This window comes from Nicotiana tomentosiformis, chromosome 7, assembly GCF_000390325.3.
Source record: "Nicotiana tomentosiformis chromosome 7, ASM39032v3, whole genome shotgun sequence".
Classification (NCBI taxonomy): domain Eukaryota; kingdom Viridiplantae; phylum Streptophyta; class Magnoliopsida; order Solanales; family Solanaceae; genus Nicotiana; species Nicotiana tomentosiformis.
Window position 1 is genome coordinate 2,131,650 of NC_090818.1, and position 17,101 is coordinate 2,148,750.

At 35.6% G+C, this 17,101-nt stretch overlaps 1 protein-coding gene and 2 long non-coding RNA genes across 3 annotated transcripts; 1 reads left to right on the top strand and 2 right to left on the bottom strand.

Moving 5' to 3' along the window:
• Positions 1–2,811: 2,811 nt before the first annotated feature.
• Positions 2,812–4,364, top strand: LOC138896402 (uncharacterized). The gene is made up of 2 exons (XR_011409452.1): positions 2,812–3,308; positions 3,870–4,364. It is a non-coding gene; the product is annotated as an uncharacterized lncRNA (long non-coding RNA).
• A 431-nt stretch (positions 4,365–4,795) lies between these two features.
• LOC138896401 (protein PLASTID MOVEMENT IMPAIRED 1-RELATED 1-like) lies at positions 4,796–9,463 on the bottom strand. Its single transcript, XM_070181228.1, has 3 exons — positions 7,303–9,463; positions 6,126–7,193; positions 4,796–6,016 (listed from the first exon to the last, which is right to left on the bottom strand). The coding sequence occupies exons 1-3, from the start codon at positions 9,408–9,410 to the stop codon at positions 4,846–4,848; spliced, it is 4,347 nt and encodes a 1,448-aa protein (XP_070037329.1). The 5' UTR covers positions 9,411–9,463; the 3' UTR covers positions 4,796–4,845.
• Positions 9,464–11,870: 2,407 nt separating this feature from the next.
• LOC138895091 (uncharacterized) lies at positions 11,871–12,941 on the bottom strand. The gene is made up of 2 exons (XR_011409286.1): positions 12,547–12,941; positions 11,871–12,168 (listed from the first exon to the last, which is right to left on the bottom strand). It is a non-coding gene; the product is annotated as an uncharacterized lncRNA (long non-coding RNA).
• Between the last annotated feature and the right edge of the window lie 4,160 nt (positions 12,942–17,101).

Sequence of the window (17,101 nt, forward strand, 5' to 3'; positions counted from 1 at the left end):
AGCATGTACGTCGCAGGAGCGGACCCGCAGAAGCGGAAGTAGGCCACTAGGCAAGGACCGCATCTGCGATGACTTTTCCCCATATGCGGAGCCGCAGAAGCGGCGAACCCTCCGCAGGTGCAGAAATTGCAAAAAACATAACCTCATTTAAGACTTAGGCATTTTGAGCTCATTTATTTCAATCCTTGTGCGATTTGTTTGGAGCTCTTAGAGAGAGGTTTTCACCTAATACTTTGAGGTTAGTAATTTCTATACAATGTAAGTTAAATACATAGATTATGAGTAGATTTAACATGTAAAATTTATGAAATCATAGATTTAGATTAAAAACCTAGGTTTTGATAAAAATGAGATTTAACCACGAAAATGGTTATGGAATTTAGTGAAAATTTCATATTTGAGTTCGTGAGATTATGGGTAGCAACTTTCTTCGAATATTTTCAGAATCCGGGCATGTGAGCCCGGGGATGAATTTTAGAAATTCTTCAATTAGGATTGGGTAGTCACTTTAATAGTTAGAATATGAAATTTTGAGCACGTATTGATTATTTTATATAGCATTTGACTAGTTTCAAATCGTTTGGCACCGAGTTGAGTGTTTAAAGCACATTTGTGGACCGGAAAGTAAGCTTTGAGACGAGGTAAGGCTCTTTTCTAACCTTGTAAGAGGGAATTAACCCCATGGGTGAATTGAATTAATACGTGCTTCTATTTGTGGGGCTACGTACATACGAGATGACGAGAGTCCGTACGTAGCTACTAATTAAGTAATTATGCGTATGTCCGGGTAGTTTAGGACCCAAATCATATTATACTTGCGATGTTTGCACCCTACTTGTTAATTTAAGTGCTTAAATCATATTGAAACTTGATAAAGGAATTGTAAAAGGTCAAATTTTATTTACTTGAGTTTTGGACGGGTTACTTGATCGTTAATGAGAATTGGTGCTTCTTTGAATATTAGCCTCTTAATGATCTTTGAATCGGTTGTTTATAAAGTATTTTTCTCTTCTTGTGGAGCTGGTTGAACGCCTCTGCAGTAGAATAGATGCATCTGTGGTTCGTGTCGTTCGACCCTCGGCAGTGCACATTATATATATTTATAATTTTGGATCGGGTTGTACGACCTCGGCATAATTCGTGCGTAATAATACTTGGAGCCCAATTATATTTGGTATTTTTTCATTGGCTTGAGTGATTAAATTGTTAAAGGATGGAAAATTGAATTGGGATTTACCATTAGTGAAAGAATTGTTTATTATTTCTTGTTAATGAATTTTTAGCTTCATTTATGTAGTCCATGCTTAATTATAAATCTCTGTATTTTATTGTTAGCAGATAGTAAATGTCGAAGTTGACCCCTCGTCACTACTTCTTTGAGGTTAGACTAAATACTTACTGGGTACATGTTGTTTATGTACTCATGCTATACTTCTGTTCTTATCATGCAGGATCTGAGGCAGGTGCATCTGGTTATCCTCCCGGTGCGCATCCTTGATTCCACGAGACTTTGTGTCGAGCAGCCTCACGAGCCCGTTCTGCAGCACCCGAAGTCTTTATTTTGCTTTTTTCTATCTATTTCACTTCAGACAGTAATGTAGTATTTTTGTATATTCTACTAGTAGCTCATACACTTGTGACACCTGGTCTTGGAGATCATGCTAGTAGTCACCTGATGATTTTTTCAGCTATCAATGAGGACTTTGAGGGTGTTTGGATTGGCTTTTAAGCTGATCAAATAAGCCTTTAAGTTCTTTTTAGTATTTGGCAAAGTCAAAAAGTGCTTAAAATAAGTTAAAAATTTACTTAAAACAAGCCAAAAGCAATAGGTTGGGCAACCCTAGCTTATTACTTTTTGGCTTAAAAGTTACTCCCTCTGTTCACTTTTACTTGGTACATTTTGACTTTTCACGCCCCTCAAGAAATAATAAATGAAGTGCATAATTTACCATGATACCCATATTAATTGATGCATATTTTATTGGATTTGAGAAAATGAATTGAAATAAGTAATAAATATTGTCGGTAAAACACGGATTTTTTTTTTTGTCTTCTCTTGATATGCATAAAGTGACAAGTAAAAATGAAAATCTATTTTTAGTATACCTGCCAAGTAAAAGTAAACGGAGGGAGTATTTCTCCTACAAAGCCACTTTTTTAAGCCAATCCAAATGGGTTCTTTTTTCGCACACCCAACAATCTTTTCCTCGAACAACGTTCCACATGGCCGTTACCACGATTCACAAGTCAATTTCATAGATTCACTGTGTTCCACCCATATCGTTAGAGTATTTATGGCAATCAAAGCCTACAAACTAGTTTCTTTCTATGAGCGTGTCTCCAAGCTCGTAAGGATAAGCGAATCGAGCCCTGCACCATCAATTTGCCATCGCCATAATCGTTTCACTGAACCTGGGCTCTGACACCCATTTTGAGCTAAACGGTCCATAAATACTCTTAACATGATGTGATATTGTCCGCTTTAAACCGAACTCGTACGATTTTTTTCGAATAACCCCACACCATTAGGAGATCTTTACACCTTACATGTAAGCTATGTAATCTTTTCAACTACCAAACGTTAGTCCTCAGGCGAGAGATTTAATGAAATGATATTTGGCGTTTGTTTTTGAGTTTGCAACTTTGAGATTCAATGTAAACATACTTATTTAAAACTGCTAAATTTGTTTTGATTTTTTATATTTTGAAATTAAGCAACTTTATCATTCTAATTCTTTTAAGTTATTGGGTTTTAAATTAATAATTTAGATATATTTAATAAATTTTTAAATAAATTTAAAGCTACTGGGATCGGCCGAACCTGTCACAGACACTCTAGCTCCGCCCTTGCTTCTCAATTGCTTCTGTCTGCAATAGACAGTGGCAGTGCTAGGTTGTTTACTAAGGGTTCAAAATATATAAGTAAACACATGAAGAATCCAAGGGGATTCAACATATAGTATATTTACATAAAAAATAAAAATTTGACCTAGAGTAATTATTCTGTGAAGGGGTGTCAGATGACTTCTCTTGGACAAGAGTAGCTCCGCCCTTAATAGCAGGGTTCGAACCCGTGACATGCCCCTAATCCACACGTCACAAGCTATGCTCTTACCACTAGATCAAAGCCTTGGAGACTAAATTTTTGTCTGCAGTATTACACATGTTTTCTTTAAAGTTGTATTAATTGGAGTCATGGTGTTTGCAGGTGACACATCTGATTTTTATGCTTAAGTATGTTAGAAGAGGCTTTTGGGTGCATAGTGTAAAGTCAATGCTGGAGTTTTTTGAAAGAAGTACAGTGTGAGGTAAAGGATGATACTCCTAATGAACTTTAGTGTTGTTTCTTTCTTCTTTGAATTTCTCTCATGTAATCTCTTCCAATGTATTTTATGACTACCTCAACTCTTGCAGCTGCTTGATAACTGACCTTTTGCATAATGGGTTCTTAGTCTAGAACCAGTTTGTGATTTTGGCACTTGCGTTGTGCTAAATTCTTACACTGTATATTTCTTTGTCCTATGTTTCGTATATTTTTGGTTGTCTTTCGCGAATTCAGTAAAGAGCTTGAAAGGCCCCATTAGCCTTCTCTTCTCAAAAAAAATGAACATGTGCCTTGTTGAAGTTGCTTAAGTTTTCTGTCTTCTGGTCTCGTCACACTGTCACTATTGCTCTGTCTCAATGCACTAGGCCATGCTCCTCTTAAACTAAATTCAGTATCCTGCCACATGTAACCTATATCATTATTCCTCTGATGTGATGACATCTTAGTTATATAACCAACCATGCTTCGTTGGATTTCTCCATGCATGGCCCAGCATCTTACCACTAGAGATAGATTTTTTTAATTTATTTATTTTAAATCTCAGGGTAAGTACTCAAAGGCCCATGTGAAAGATGAGGATGATGGATTCAATGAGGAAGGAGACGAGGAGCATGGCGATACTCTGTGTGGTGCATGTGGTGAGAACTATGCTTCAGATGAATTTTGGATTTGTTGCGACATATGTGAGAGGTGGTTCCATGGCAAGTGTGTGAAGATCACCCCCGCTAGGGCTGAGCATATAAAGCAGTACAAATGCCCTTCATGCAGCAACAAGAGGTCACGCCCCTGACGTCCTGTAGGATGTGTGCTGAGTTCCACAATTTGTAATTGTTCATGTAGAACTCAGCTCACTGCACATATCAGCAAGGCGTGTATTCGGAGTTCTGGTCTCTAACCTTTGTTTATCAGCATGCTTTTTACTAGTTTAGTTCTCTTGAGGAACTCTTCTATTCAACTCTAAACAATTGGATATATAGGGATTTTAATCTTATGGGATGCATCTTTCAGTATCAATGCTAATTAATACAGTTCATGTGCAGTATGTTATTGCAGCTATAGTTTATGTTTTTCAACTACATGGGTTTTCCTTGTTTGATCATAAGATGTATGCTTATTGATTTTGAACTCGAGTAATTGATGACATGTTTTAGAAATGACTGCCATGAGCAACATGCCTCTTCATGGTTACAGCTTGTGCTTCACCTGAGACGAGGGTCTATAAGAAACAGTCTCTCTATCTTTACAAGGTAGGGCTAAGGCTGCGTACACACTACCCTCCCCAGACCCCATTATGTGGGATTATACTGGGTATGTTGTTGTTGTTGTTATCCAATGACTTACTAAAAAAGGTAAGATATTTCCTATCAATTCCTGGAGCTGCCTTTAATATATTCAACCCTTTTCTAGATGTTGAATATGTATTAAGCTGCACTGTATACCAAGCTTTTTTTTCAGGGGAAGAGAGGCAACTGGAAAAATTTCAATCATATAAATAAAAAATCATGTTCTATACTGCTACCTCAATCTAATTTTTTCATTAGGAAAAATGGAAAAATAACATTTGGATTTCTGATATGTGGATTTAATGCAGCCAATTCCTTCCATTTAGCTCCTGTACCATGGACCCGTGAAGATATACTCCATAATGTTTCACCAGGCTGCACTGTAGTAGTAGTAGTAGTAGTTGTCGCCGAAGCAGCAGCTGGTGTAGAGGATTTGTTACTAGCTTTAGACTTCAGTAATGGATGCTTATTCTTCTTTCCCATTCCATTCGCAAGCAACCAACGAGATCCAGACTGTTGTTGAGTTGACGAACCCCATAATTTCTTTTTACCTTTCTCTGTCTTTAAACCAGCAACATGCACTTCAGTGAATTTGCACTGAGGAATTTGTTCTTCCTCAGGAATGTTAACTTCTTTGACCTCCCCCACAGAGTCCGTTTTGGGAGGTTTGTATTCATCATCGTCGTCGTCTTCATTGCTGTAACTAACTTCAGAAAGTGTGCGGTATATCTTAGATTTAGGTGTTACAAACACTCTCTCCACCTGAACAAGAGCAAGCATAGGTGTACCAACTGGCTCGTAGTTCCTTAAAGGATCACGAAGCTGCACCATTAGTACCACCGTGAGGTTGTTTCCCAACAATCCACATTTCTTACCCTTGCCACGTCTCTTCTCTCCCTTCGACCTGCCACGAAACATGTCAGTGCAGATAGCATGATGGGCTGCGAGCAGTTTGGAGGTACGCTCGCTGATTTCATCTGCATCGTCAATTTCTCCCGAGTCCAACCTCATCCATTCTTCAAGTGTGAGAGATAAACCCATAAGCCCGTCAACTTCATCACCACCGTTGTCTTTAACGTCCAGTAGCCGCAATCCACCTGTTCCTTCCAAACCTACAGCTCCTCCAAAGTTGACCTTCTTTCCCTCAATGGCTGAAAACTGACCAATGGATTGTGCGCCCTCATCTGACATCCCTGACTGTATTTTCAAACCCTCAATTGAAAGGGCTTCAATTTTATCCATCGCCAATGGAGCGAGGTCCTTTATTGATACATATTCCGAGTCCCTGTCCACGCCAACAGAATTTGACTCCAACTTACTGGACTTTGGTCTGTGCCGTTTACACTTTTTACTTTGAGTACCAGCCATATTTTGTCCAAACTCAAGCTCTTGCTGCAACAAATCTTGTCTGCAGTTGGCAAAAGTCATATAAGACAATTTCTTAGTAGAAATAGTGTGTGCTAGATATGTGCATTTTCAAATATAGAACAAAATGTGAAAAAAATAAAAGTTCAAACCTCACAGTTCCATCTAAGCTTGGTGCAGTTTCCCACGCTATATGTTGCATTGTCTGTCCAGTTATATCTTCCAAAGGCATAAGTTTACTTGCTTGCATAGATAGCTTTTCAATTCCAATGGAGGCTAAATGCTGCAGTATGTCCATTATACCAGATCCCATTTCTGCAGGAACCACTACTGGACTCGATACCTGCATTATCAAACTCCCTCCACTCTTGGAATTCTTGAAAAGTGTAGGGTTCATCGACCATAACAATCCTCCATTTTTAGTTTTAATGAAGGGTCCTAAGTCTTCTGCGAGAGGAGGCAATTGGTAAGGGTCTTCCTCAAGAGGAGCATCAATTGGGCTCCCAGAAATTGTGCTGTATATCTTAGATTTAGGTGTTACAAACACTCTCTCCACCTGAACAAGAGCAAGCATAGGTGTACCAACTGGCTCGTAGTTCCTTAAAGGATCACGAAGCTGCACCATTAGTACCACCGTGAGGTTGTTTCCCAACAATCCACATTTCTTACCCTTGCCACGTCTCTTCTCTCCCTTCGACCTGCCACGAAACATGTCAGTGCAGGTAGCATGATGGGCTGCGAGCAGTTTGGAGGTACGCTCGCTGATTTCATCTGCATCGTCAATTTCTCCCGAGTCCAACCTCATCCATTCTTCAAGTGTGAGAGATAAACCCATAAGCCCGTCAACTTCATCACCACCGTTGTCTTTAACGTCCAGTAGCCGCAATCCACCTGTTCCTTCCAAACCTACAGCTCCTCCAAAGTTGACCTTCTTTCCCTCAATGGCTGAAAACTGACCAATGGATTGCAGGCTTAAGTTAGAAGGTGCGCCCTCATCTGACATCCCTGACTGTATTTTCAAACCCTCAATTGAAAGGGCTTCAATTTTATCCATCGCCAATGGAGCGAGGTCCTTTATTGATACATATTCCGAGTCCCTGTCCACGCCAACAGAATTTGACTCCAACTTACTGGACTTTGGTCTGTGCCGTTTACACTTTTTACTTTGAGTACCAGCCATATTTTGTCCAAACTCAAGTTCTTGCTGCAACAAATCTTGTCTGCAGTTGGCAAAAGTCATATAAGACAATTTCTTAGTAGAAATAGTGTGTGCTAGATATGTGCATTTTCAAATATAGAACAAAATGTGAAAAAAATAAAAGTTCAAACCTCACAGTTCCATCTAAGCTTGGTGCAGTTTCCCAGGCTATATGTTGCATTGTCTGTCCAGTTATATCTTCCAAAGGCATAAGTTTACTTGCTTGCATAGATAGCTTTTCAATTCCAATGGAGGCTAAATGCTGCAGTATGTCCATTATACCAGATCCCATTTCTGCAGGAACCACTACTGGACTCGATACCTGCATTATCAAACTCCCTCTACTCTTGGAATTCTTGAAAAGTGTAGGGTTCATCGACCTTAACAATCCTCCATTTTTAGTCTTAATGAAGGGTCCTAAGCCTTCTGCGAGAGGAGGCAATTGGTAAGGGTCTTCCTCAAGAGGAGCATCAATTGGGCTCCCAAATCCGCTTGAGCTCTTAGGAGGGGAATATTGAAACGCCTTCTCGTTCAAGCCCCATTCGCGCATCAAAGCCTCTGTCTCCAAGTCCTCCAACATGGTGGCCCTTGTTTTGTTATTAGTTGCTTCAATTTCTATCTTGGGCATCTCCATATTAGATGAATAGTCAAAATCCTCGGAAATGCTCCTCCAATCAGGTCCACTAGGATCGTCACAACCAAATTCTTGGTGATCAACATCCATATCAAGGTTAAACAAGGAACACCCACTCGCCAGAGTGTCCTTCTCAAATTGCCTCAACAATCCTTCTCTTGGAGAATCAGGCTCACTCTCAGAACTTGGGGCAAATGGACTATGCTCTATCCCTAGCATATCCAGAAAATCACTAGCCACAGATTCGGCAACATAATCCAAGCTTAGGGATTCGTCCAAGTCTCCATCATGATTTATAGCTTCATGTTCATCTTCTTGAGAGTCTAATCCCTCATTTGCCAAGTCCGACACACGCTTTAATGCAGACTCCACTTCTTTCATGATTGTCTCGTTGGCAGATTCATCTGTCTCGAAATTGCAGGGACTCACTGAAAGTTCTTCATTCTCAGTGTCGACTTCCTTGGCAAACGGTGCAAGCTGAGAAAGGTCTTCAATCTCAGGTTCAACAACATTCTCTTCCAAAGGACTATCACCAGTTTTCATGGTATCTTCTTCTTTTCCCTCCCATTCGTTTGAGGCAACTTCTACACCTTGCTCTCTTATAGAAACCTCACTTATGCCACCCCCATTTTCAATATTTCCCTTCTCGGGCTCTGATGACAAGGCTAAGTCATGTTTTATGGTCTCAACATCATTATAGAAAACATCAATCTGTGGTTTGCAATCAACTGAAGCTTCCACTTTCTCTTCCTCAAGTTTCTGATACAGCACATTTACAGATACGGACACTTCAGATGACGGAACTGGTAAAACCTCATGAAGATATTTTATATTCTCAGCGGAACGCTGTGAAGTAGAAGATCGAGCAGTAAGGCTTCCTGTTCGTCTTATCGTACTCAGCTCATCACATTGCTCACATTGTGCCAAAAGTTTTGCTGCATTTTCACTATTGCGCCTCAAGTTCTTCCCCTCGATAAGAACCCTGTTAGTGGGAACCGTGAAAGTGTTCCTAACTATGTGATACTCAAAACTGACATACAAGATTGCTCCTTTAGCCTTACCTGCTAACCTGAAACTAGTCGTCCACTTCCCCGAGCTATTCTCCTCTAATTCATCTAATGAAAGAGGAAGCAACCTGGTAAGATCAACCCGATGCTTCCCCAAATCAAGCTCGGGAGTATCATATATCGAAGCATACAATAAGAAATGTTTCGCCTCGTACTTTGCTGATTGATTGGGGCCATTTTTGCCACCAGATATAGAACAAGTATGAGTCAACTGTTCCTCAAACTCAGCTACCCCTTGAGAAACCACAACTGGACGAGTCGTCAACTCGCCATCTCTCCTCTTCCGATGCACAGAAAAACAACAATTAAACTTTTTGTTTCTAGCAGCCAAAGATTTAAGGCCCTTCCAACTCCAAATAGACTTCTTACTCTCCTTCTCTATTGAATCTTTATTATTTCCTTTATTCTTCGATTTTGAATCCAATAAATGGGTTTTATCCAAATATAGAGCTTTATTTATAGCTTCAATATCATTCAACAATTTCTCCTTTCCAGAATTTGCACCAATTTTCTTCTTAGAATCCACTTTCCACATCATTCTTGTCCGGCGGCTGCTAGGAGGATCAAGATGTATAAGGGGGAGGCTGCTTAGGGTTTTCTAAAAAAAGGGGGAAGGGAAGGTTTTTATGAAAATGGAAAGGGAAAACGACGTAGTACTGGGGTGATACTACGTCGTTTCATGGTCTCAGAGGTAAGGATTTGGACCGAGTATTGGATAGAGGGCTGGGGCGGACAGAATTAAATGGCCCGAACGATATTAAAGACCCAATAGCCTACTCTTTTCTTTCTTTGTATTTTGCAAGACTAATCAATTTATTTAACACTCCTAATTCCAACTAATTTATAAAATTAACCTAATAACCTATTTTTCTATAACTATTAATTCATTTAGCTAACAAATGCATGTAGAGTTACTAATGTATTTTTTGGTATTTTAGTGTTTTACAAATGCAATTGATTATGCAATTAAAATCTAAAAAATATAAAAAATAAAAAAATATTTTTGTATTTTCTTTAGGATTTAAAATGCAACTTAAAAATGCATCAAACATGAATACGTACAAAGCAAACTAAGTAAAAATATAGAAAAATAATTTAAAGCTATTTTTTGGATTTTTTTTTTTAGGAGTAATTTTGTATTATGGCAAAAATTAGGTGCTCACAGTAATTAATAACATCACATTGTTTCTTATTTGTTTGTCATCCTTAACTCTGTATGCTAGCAAATTAATTAAATGTGTTAATTGTTTAAGTAAAAAACGAAAACTATATTCAACTTAATTAGAGAAAAGTAATAAATAATAGCTCTTAGTGTGTCAAGTTTTATTTGGAAAATACTTAATTCTCTTGCTATACATACATACGTGAGGAAGATCAACTTGAATTTATCACCATATTCATGGTATATTCGTCATCAAAAAATTTACTTCCTTTTAAAAGAGATAGTAAAACAGGCAAAAGGTAAAGAAAAAAACTTTGGTTTGGAAAGAAAAAGCAAAAGATAAAGAAAGAAATATTTTGAACATATGAGGGAGAAAGCAAATTAATGCAAAATATCAAATTTGACTGTTCTTCAATTTTAAGCATTGGAAGTTGGAGAAAATGCTCGTTCGATTTACCTTCCATTTTTTAATTGCTTTTTTTTTTGTACCTAACTTATCATTAATTTATGATATAATCACACCAAAATTACTAGTAAAAGTAGAATATCATAACATACATATTTTTATAGGATTTAGCAAAAAAATTTAGATAATTTTACTGTTTAAATGGTGATGAATTAAGAAAACATGAAAGATGGTCAGAGTGTAGATCCATCAACTACTCTACAACAGCGTAAAGTTTAATTATTATTTTTAATCTTAACATATATATTTTTCACATGTAATCTATTCGATACACTTCGTATTTTTTTGATTTATTTTCATAAAATAAAAAATCTACCCTAATTATTGGTGTAGATTTATATAAAAACGTGTGGTTTTATTAATAGAAACCTAAAAGTTGGTTCGATACGGTACGGTTCGGTCGGTTTAGTCGGTTTTCAAATATGCATTTGACACCCCTAGTATAACATTGACGAATTCCATCGTAAAAAGCATTGATAAAGTAAAATACTGTATTTCCTAATTTTCTTAAATATAGAGCTTTATTTATAGCTTCAATATCATTCAACAATTTCTCCTTTCCAGAATTTGCACCAATTTTCTTCTTAGAATCCACTTTCCACATCATTCTTGTCAATGGAAGCTACAAAAAAAATAACACAATCTTACAATTATACAAAAAACCAAAATCACATAAATTGAGAAACCAAATAACAGAATTATAAAAGTAATCAATTCAAATTTCAAAATGGCTCCACCTTAATAGAGATTTGCCTGCTAAAGCATTTACCTTAGAAAAAAAAAAATTTTCTTCAGACAAAAGAGAGGTTAAAACTTAAAAGAGGAAAATTAATAATTCATAGGTTCGATCGCCTTTGCATCTTATAATAGAGCATCCGTCTGCAAAGTTTTGAACATTAAAAAAATCTACCCTAATTATTGGTGTAGATTTATATAAAAACGTGTGGTTTTATTAATAGAAACCTAAAAGTTGGTTCGATACGGTACGGTTCGGTCGGTTTAGTCGGTTTTCAAATATGCATTTGATACCCCTAGTATAACATTGACGAATTCTATCGTAAAAAGCATTGATAAAGTAAAATACTGTATTTCCTAATTTTCTTAAATTAAATATTTAACCTTTTGTAACATTTAATTTTCTTTGCTCCTTTCCCACCTATGATTAGACAATGATGAACCTTTTTCAACAAGGGGGAGCCTATGCTTATCAAACGTGGACAGATTTGTTTTGCTTTTTTCCAACGTGGCCCAGCCAATATATTCAAATTTCAGCGCCAATGGTTTCTAATCAATTTTCGATTTACTTAAGCTCTGTTTGGATCTAAGACATGACTTTGGTAGAGAAAACAAATTTTAAAAAGAAAAGTACATTTATGAAAATTTGATTTCTTTATGTTATTTGGATATAGAAAAACAACAATTAAACTTTTTGTTTCTAGCAGCCAAAGATTTTAGGCCCTTCCAACTCCATATGGATTTCTTACTCTCCTTCTCTATTGAATCTTTATTATTTCCTTTATTCTTTGATTTTGAATCCAATAAATGGGTTTTATCCAAATATAGAGCTTTATTTATAGCTTCAATATCATTCAACAATTTCTCATTTCCAGAATTTGCACCAATTTTCTTCTTAGAATCCACTTTCCACATCATTCTTGTCAATGGAAGCTACAAAAAAAATAACACAATCTTACAATTATACAAAAAACCAAAATCACATAAATTGAGAAACCAAATAACAGAATTGTAAAAGTAATCAATTCAAATTTTAAATTTCAAAATGGCTCCACCTTAATAGAGATTTGCCTGCTAAAGCATTTACCTTAGAAAAAAGAAAATTTTCTTCAGGCAAAAGAGAGGTTAAAACTTAAAAGAGGAAAATTAATTAATTCATAGGTTCGATCGCCTTTGCATCTTATAATAGAGCATCCGTCTGCAAAGTTTTGAACATTAAAAAAAGGTGCAATATTTAATTTACCATAAAAAAATGAAGTTGATAAAGAAAAATTAGGAAAAAAAAGATAGAGAGATTTTGAATTTCCTTACAAAGTTGAATTAGCGATATATTAGGCGATGATTTCTGCTTATGATTGCTTCTCTCTCTCTCTCTTTGGTGGGTACAAAAAAAATAACACAATCTTACAATTATACAAAAAAAACAAAATCACATAAATTGAGAAACCAAATATCAGAATTGTAAAAGTAATCAATTCAAATTTCAAATTTTAAAATGGCTCCACCTTAATAGAGATTTGCCTGCTAAAGCATTTACCTTAGAAAAAAGAAAATTTTCTTCAGGCAAAAGAGAGGTTAAAACTTAAAAGAGGAAAATTAATTAATTCATAGGTTCGATCGCCTTTGCATCTTATAATAGAGCATCCGTCTGCAAAGTTTTGAAAATTAAAAAAAGGTGCAATATTTAATTTACCATAAAAAATGAAGTTGATGAAGAAAAATTAGGAAAAAAAAGATAGAGAGATTTTGAATTTCCTTACAAAGTTGAATTAGCGATATATTAGGCGATGATTTCTGCTTATGATTGCTTCTCTCTCTCTCTCTCTCTCTCTCTCTCTCTCTCTCTCTCTCTCTCTCTCTCTCTCTCTCTCTCTCTCTCTCTCTCTCTTTGGTGGCTACAAAAAAAAATACAATCTTACAATTATACAAAAAACCAAAATCACATAAATTGAGAAACCAAATAACAGAATTGTAAAAGTAATCAATTCAAATTTCAAATTTCAAAATGGCTCCACCTTAATAGAGATTTGCCTGCTAAAGCATTTACCTTAGAAAAAAGAAATTTTCTTCAAGCAAAAGAGAGGTTAAAACTTAAAAGAGGAAAATTAATTAATTCATAGGTTCGATCGCCTTTGCATCTTATAATAGAGCATCCGTCTGCAAATTTTTGAAAATTAAAAAAAGGTGCAATATTTAATTTACCATAAAAAAATGAAGTTGATGAAGAAAAATTAGGAAAAAAAAAGATAGAGAGATTTTGAATTTCCTTACAAAGTTGAATTAGCGATATATTAGGCGATGATTTCTGCTTATGATTGCTTCTCTCTCTGTCTCTCTCTCTCTTTGGTGGCTACAAAAAAAATAACACAATCTTACAATTATACAAAAAAAACCAAAATCACATAAATTGAGAAACCAAATAACAGAATTGTAAAAGTAATCAATTCAAATTTCAAATTTCAAAATGGCTCCACCTTAATAGAGATTTGCCTGCTAAAGCATTTACCTTAGAAAAAAAAAATTTCTTCAGGCAAAAGAGAGGTTAAAACTTAAAAGAGGAAAATTAATTAATTTATAGGTTCGATCGCCTTTGCATCTTATAATAGAGTATCCGTCTGCAAAGTTTTGAACTTTAAAAAAAGGTGCAATATTTAATTTACCATAAAAAAATGAAGTTGATGAAGAAAAATTAGGAAAAAAAAGATAGAGAGATTTTGAATTTTCTTACAAAGTTGAATTAGCGATATATTAGGCGATGATTTCTGCTTATGATTGCTTCTCTCTCTCTCTCTCTCTCTTTGGTGGCTACAAAAAAAAATAACACAATCTTACAATTATACAAAAAAACCAAAATCACATAAATTGAGAAACCAAATAACAGAATTGTAAAAGTAATCAATTCAAATTTCAAATTTCAAAATGGCTCCACCTTAATAGAGATTTGCCTGCTAAAGCATTTACCTTAGAAAAAAGAAAATTTTCTTCAGGCAAAAGAGAGGTTAAAACTTAAAAGAGGAAAATTAATTAATTTATAGGTTCGATCGCCTTTGCATCTTATAATAGAGCATCCGTCTGCAAAGTTTTGAACATTAAAAAAAGGTGCAATATTTAATTTACCATAAAAAAATAAAGTTGATGAAGAAAAATTAGGGAAAAAAAAGATAGAGAGATTTTGAATTTCCTTACAAAGTTGAATTAGCGATATATTAGGCGATGATTTCTGCTTATGATTGCTTCTCTCTCTCTCTTTGGTGTCGTCATGTTTAATTAAAAGTTCAAACAATAAATTATGCGCAAAAGTTGAGAAATTATCAGACGCACTCCTCAACTTTTATTGTGTTAGACTCTGTACACTCTATTTTGTCTATTCACGTAATACCCCTTGTATTTTTATCAGGTGTTGCTTTAAATCCTGTCGCTTTTTAAAATTTAGAAACGAAAAGAAAAATTAGTCGTTTATCGCTTAATCATTTAAAATTAAAATAAACTCATTTATTATTATTGCAGATAGCATTGATCTATTAAGAAATAAGAGCAAAATAGAACAATATACTAAAGGAGACAAGATGTATATGAGGAGAATGTAGAAGTTATCTTATTCAAGTATGTTTCTTCTGTGTACTTCATAGGATAAAGAATACCTTATTTATAGGATATAAGATACATGAAAAGTTACAAGAATACACCTAAAGGTTACAAATATTAAGTGATGAATTAACTAAGTGCATGAACTCAAATGGTTCATGGAATAGGGATGTCTAAGAGTATTCAATGGACATCCACTTTAACATATTCATAACACTCCCCCTTGGATGTCCATCTAAAGGATAATGTACCTCGTTAAAACCTTACTAGGAAAACCCAGTGGGAAAAAGCCTAGTGAAGGAAAAAGAGTACACATATCTTGTAATACGCATTGAGTTCTGCCTCATTAAAAACCTTATCAGGAAAACCCAATTGGGACAAAACCTTGGTTAAGGAAAAAAGAGTACAACACATATTATACTCCCCCTGATAAAAACTTTATTTGATATCTCAGAGACGGCGCATTCCAATCTTATGACTCGGCTTCTCAAATGTTGATGTTGGCAATGCCTTAGTGAATAAATCTGCTAGATTGTCACTTGAACGGATTTGTTGAACATCTATCTCACCATCTTGCTGAAGATCGTGTGTGAAAAAGAATTTTGGTGAAATGTGCTTTGTTCTGTCTCCTTTGATATATCCTCCTTTAAGTTGAGCTATGCAAGCAGCATTTTCTTCATACAATATCGTTGGAATCTTCATTTTTAAAGAAAGACCACACAATTGTTGAATATGTTGAGTCACTTATCTCAACCATACACATTCTCGACTAGCTTCATGAATAGCTATTATCTCTGCATGATTGGAAGATGTAGCAGCTAAAGTTTGTTTTGTTGAACGCCATGAAATAGCCGTACCCCCACAAGTAAATAGATAGCCTGTTTGAGATCGGGATTTATGTGGGTCAGACAAATAACCTGCATCTGCATAACCAATCAACTGTGAATCGGATTCATAAGAATAAAATAATTCAATATCAATAGTCCCTCGGAGGTATCTAAAAATATGCTTAACACCATTCAAGTATCTTGTTGTTGGAAAGGAACTAAATCTTGCTAATAAACTTACTGCAAAAGTTATATCTGGTCGAGTATTATTTGCAAGATACATTAGTGCCCCAATTGCACTAAGATATGGTGTTTCATCACCAAGAAGCTCTCCATCATTTTCATGAGATCGAAATGGATCTTTATTTATATCAAGTGATCTCACAACTATCGTGGTACTCAATGGATATGCTTTATCCATATAAAAACGCTTTAGGATCTTTTCTGTATAAGTTGATTGATGGACAAAAATTTCATCTTTCATATGTTCAATTTGTAGACCGAGACAAAATTTTATCTTTCCAAGATCTTTCTTCAAACAGTCTACTGCTTTTGGAATTTCCCCAGGAGTTCCAATGATATTTAGATCATCAACATACACAGCGATTATAACAAATTCAGATCCATACCTTCTTATAAATACACAAGGACAAATTGGATCATTCATATACCCTTCTTTCAGCAAATACTCACTCAGGCAATTATACCACATTCGCCCTGATTGTTTCAATCCATATAAGGATTTTTGAAGCTTTATTAAATAAGTTTCCCGAAAACTTTTATTAGTTTCAGGAACTTTAAGCTCTTCAGGGATTTTCATATAAATTTCGTTGTCTAATGTGCCATACAAATAGGCTGTGACAACATCCATTAGACGCATATCAAGTTTTTCATGGACTGCCAAATTTATAAGATACCTGAAAGTGATTGCATCCACCACAGGAGAATATGTCTCCATATAATCAATGCCAGGTCTTTACAAAAATCCTTGTGCCATAAGTCGTGCTTTATATCTAACGACTTCATTTTTATCATTTCGTTTTCGCACAAAAACACATTTGTATCCCACTGGCTTTATTCCTTCAGGTGTTCGGACTATACGTCCGAATACTTCACATTTTTTAAGTGACGCTAATTCTGCCTGGATAGCGTCTTTCCATTTTTGCCAATGATTTCTCTGTCTACATTCATCGACAGATCTTGGTTCAAGATCCTCATTTTGTTGTATTATTTCAACAGCAATATTATAAGCAAAAATGTTATCGTCAATAATATTATTTCGGTTTCACCTTTTTGCCGTAGAGACATAACTTATTGAGATCTCTTCATTCTTATTATTTTCAGGTACCTGGACCTCCTCTGAGGTCTTATCATTTGTTATGTCACATGGCTCTTTTTGAACAATTACCTCCATATTATGATCTCCTATATCATTTGCTTCTCTTCGCTTTCGA

Coding starts and splice junctions, on each gene's coding strand:
- LOC138896401 (XM_070181228.1), bottom strand. CDS start 9,410: ATGATGTGGAAAGTGGATTCTAAGAAGAAAATTGGTGCAAATTCTGGA. Junction 7,194..7,302: donor AGCTTAGATGGAACTGTGAG/GTTTGAACTTTT, acceptor TGCCAACTGCAG/ACAAGATTTGTTGCAGCAAG. Junction 6,017..6,125: donor AGCTTAGATGGAACTGTGAG/GTTTGAACTTTT, acceptor TGCCAACTGCAG/ACAAGATTTGTTGCAGCAAG.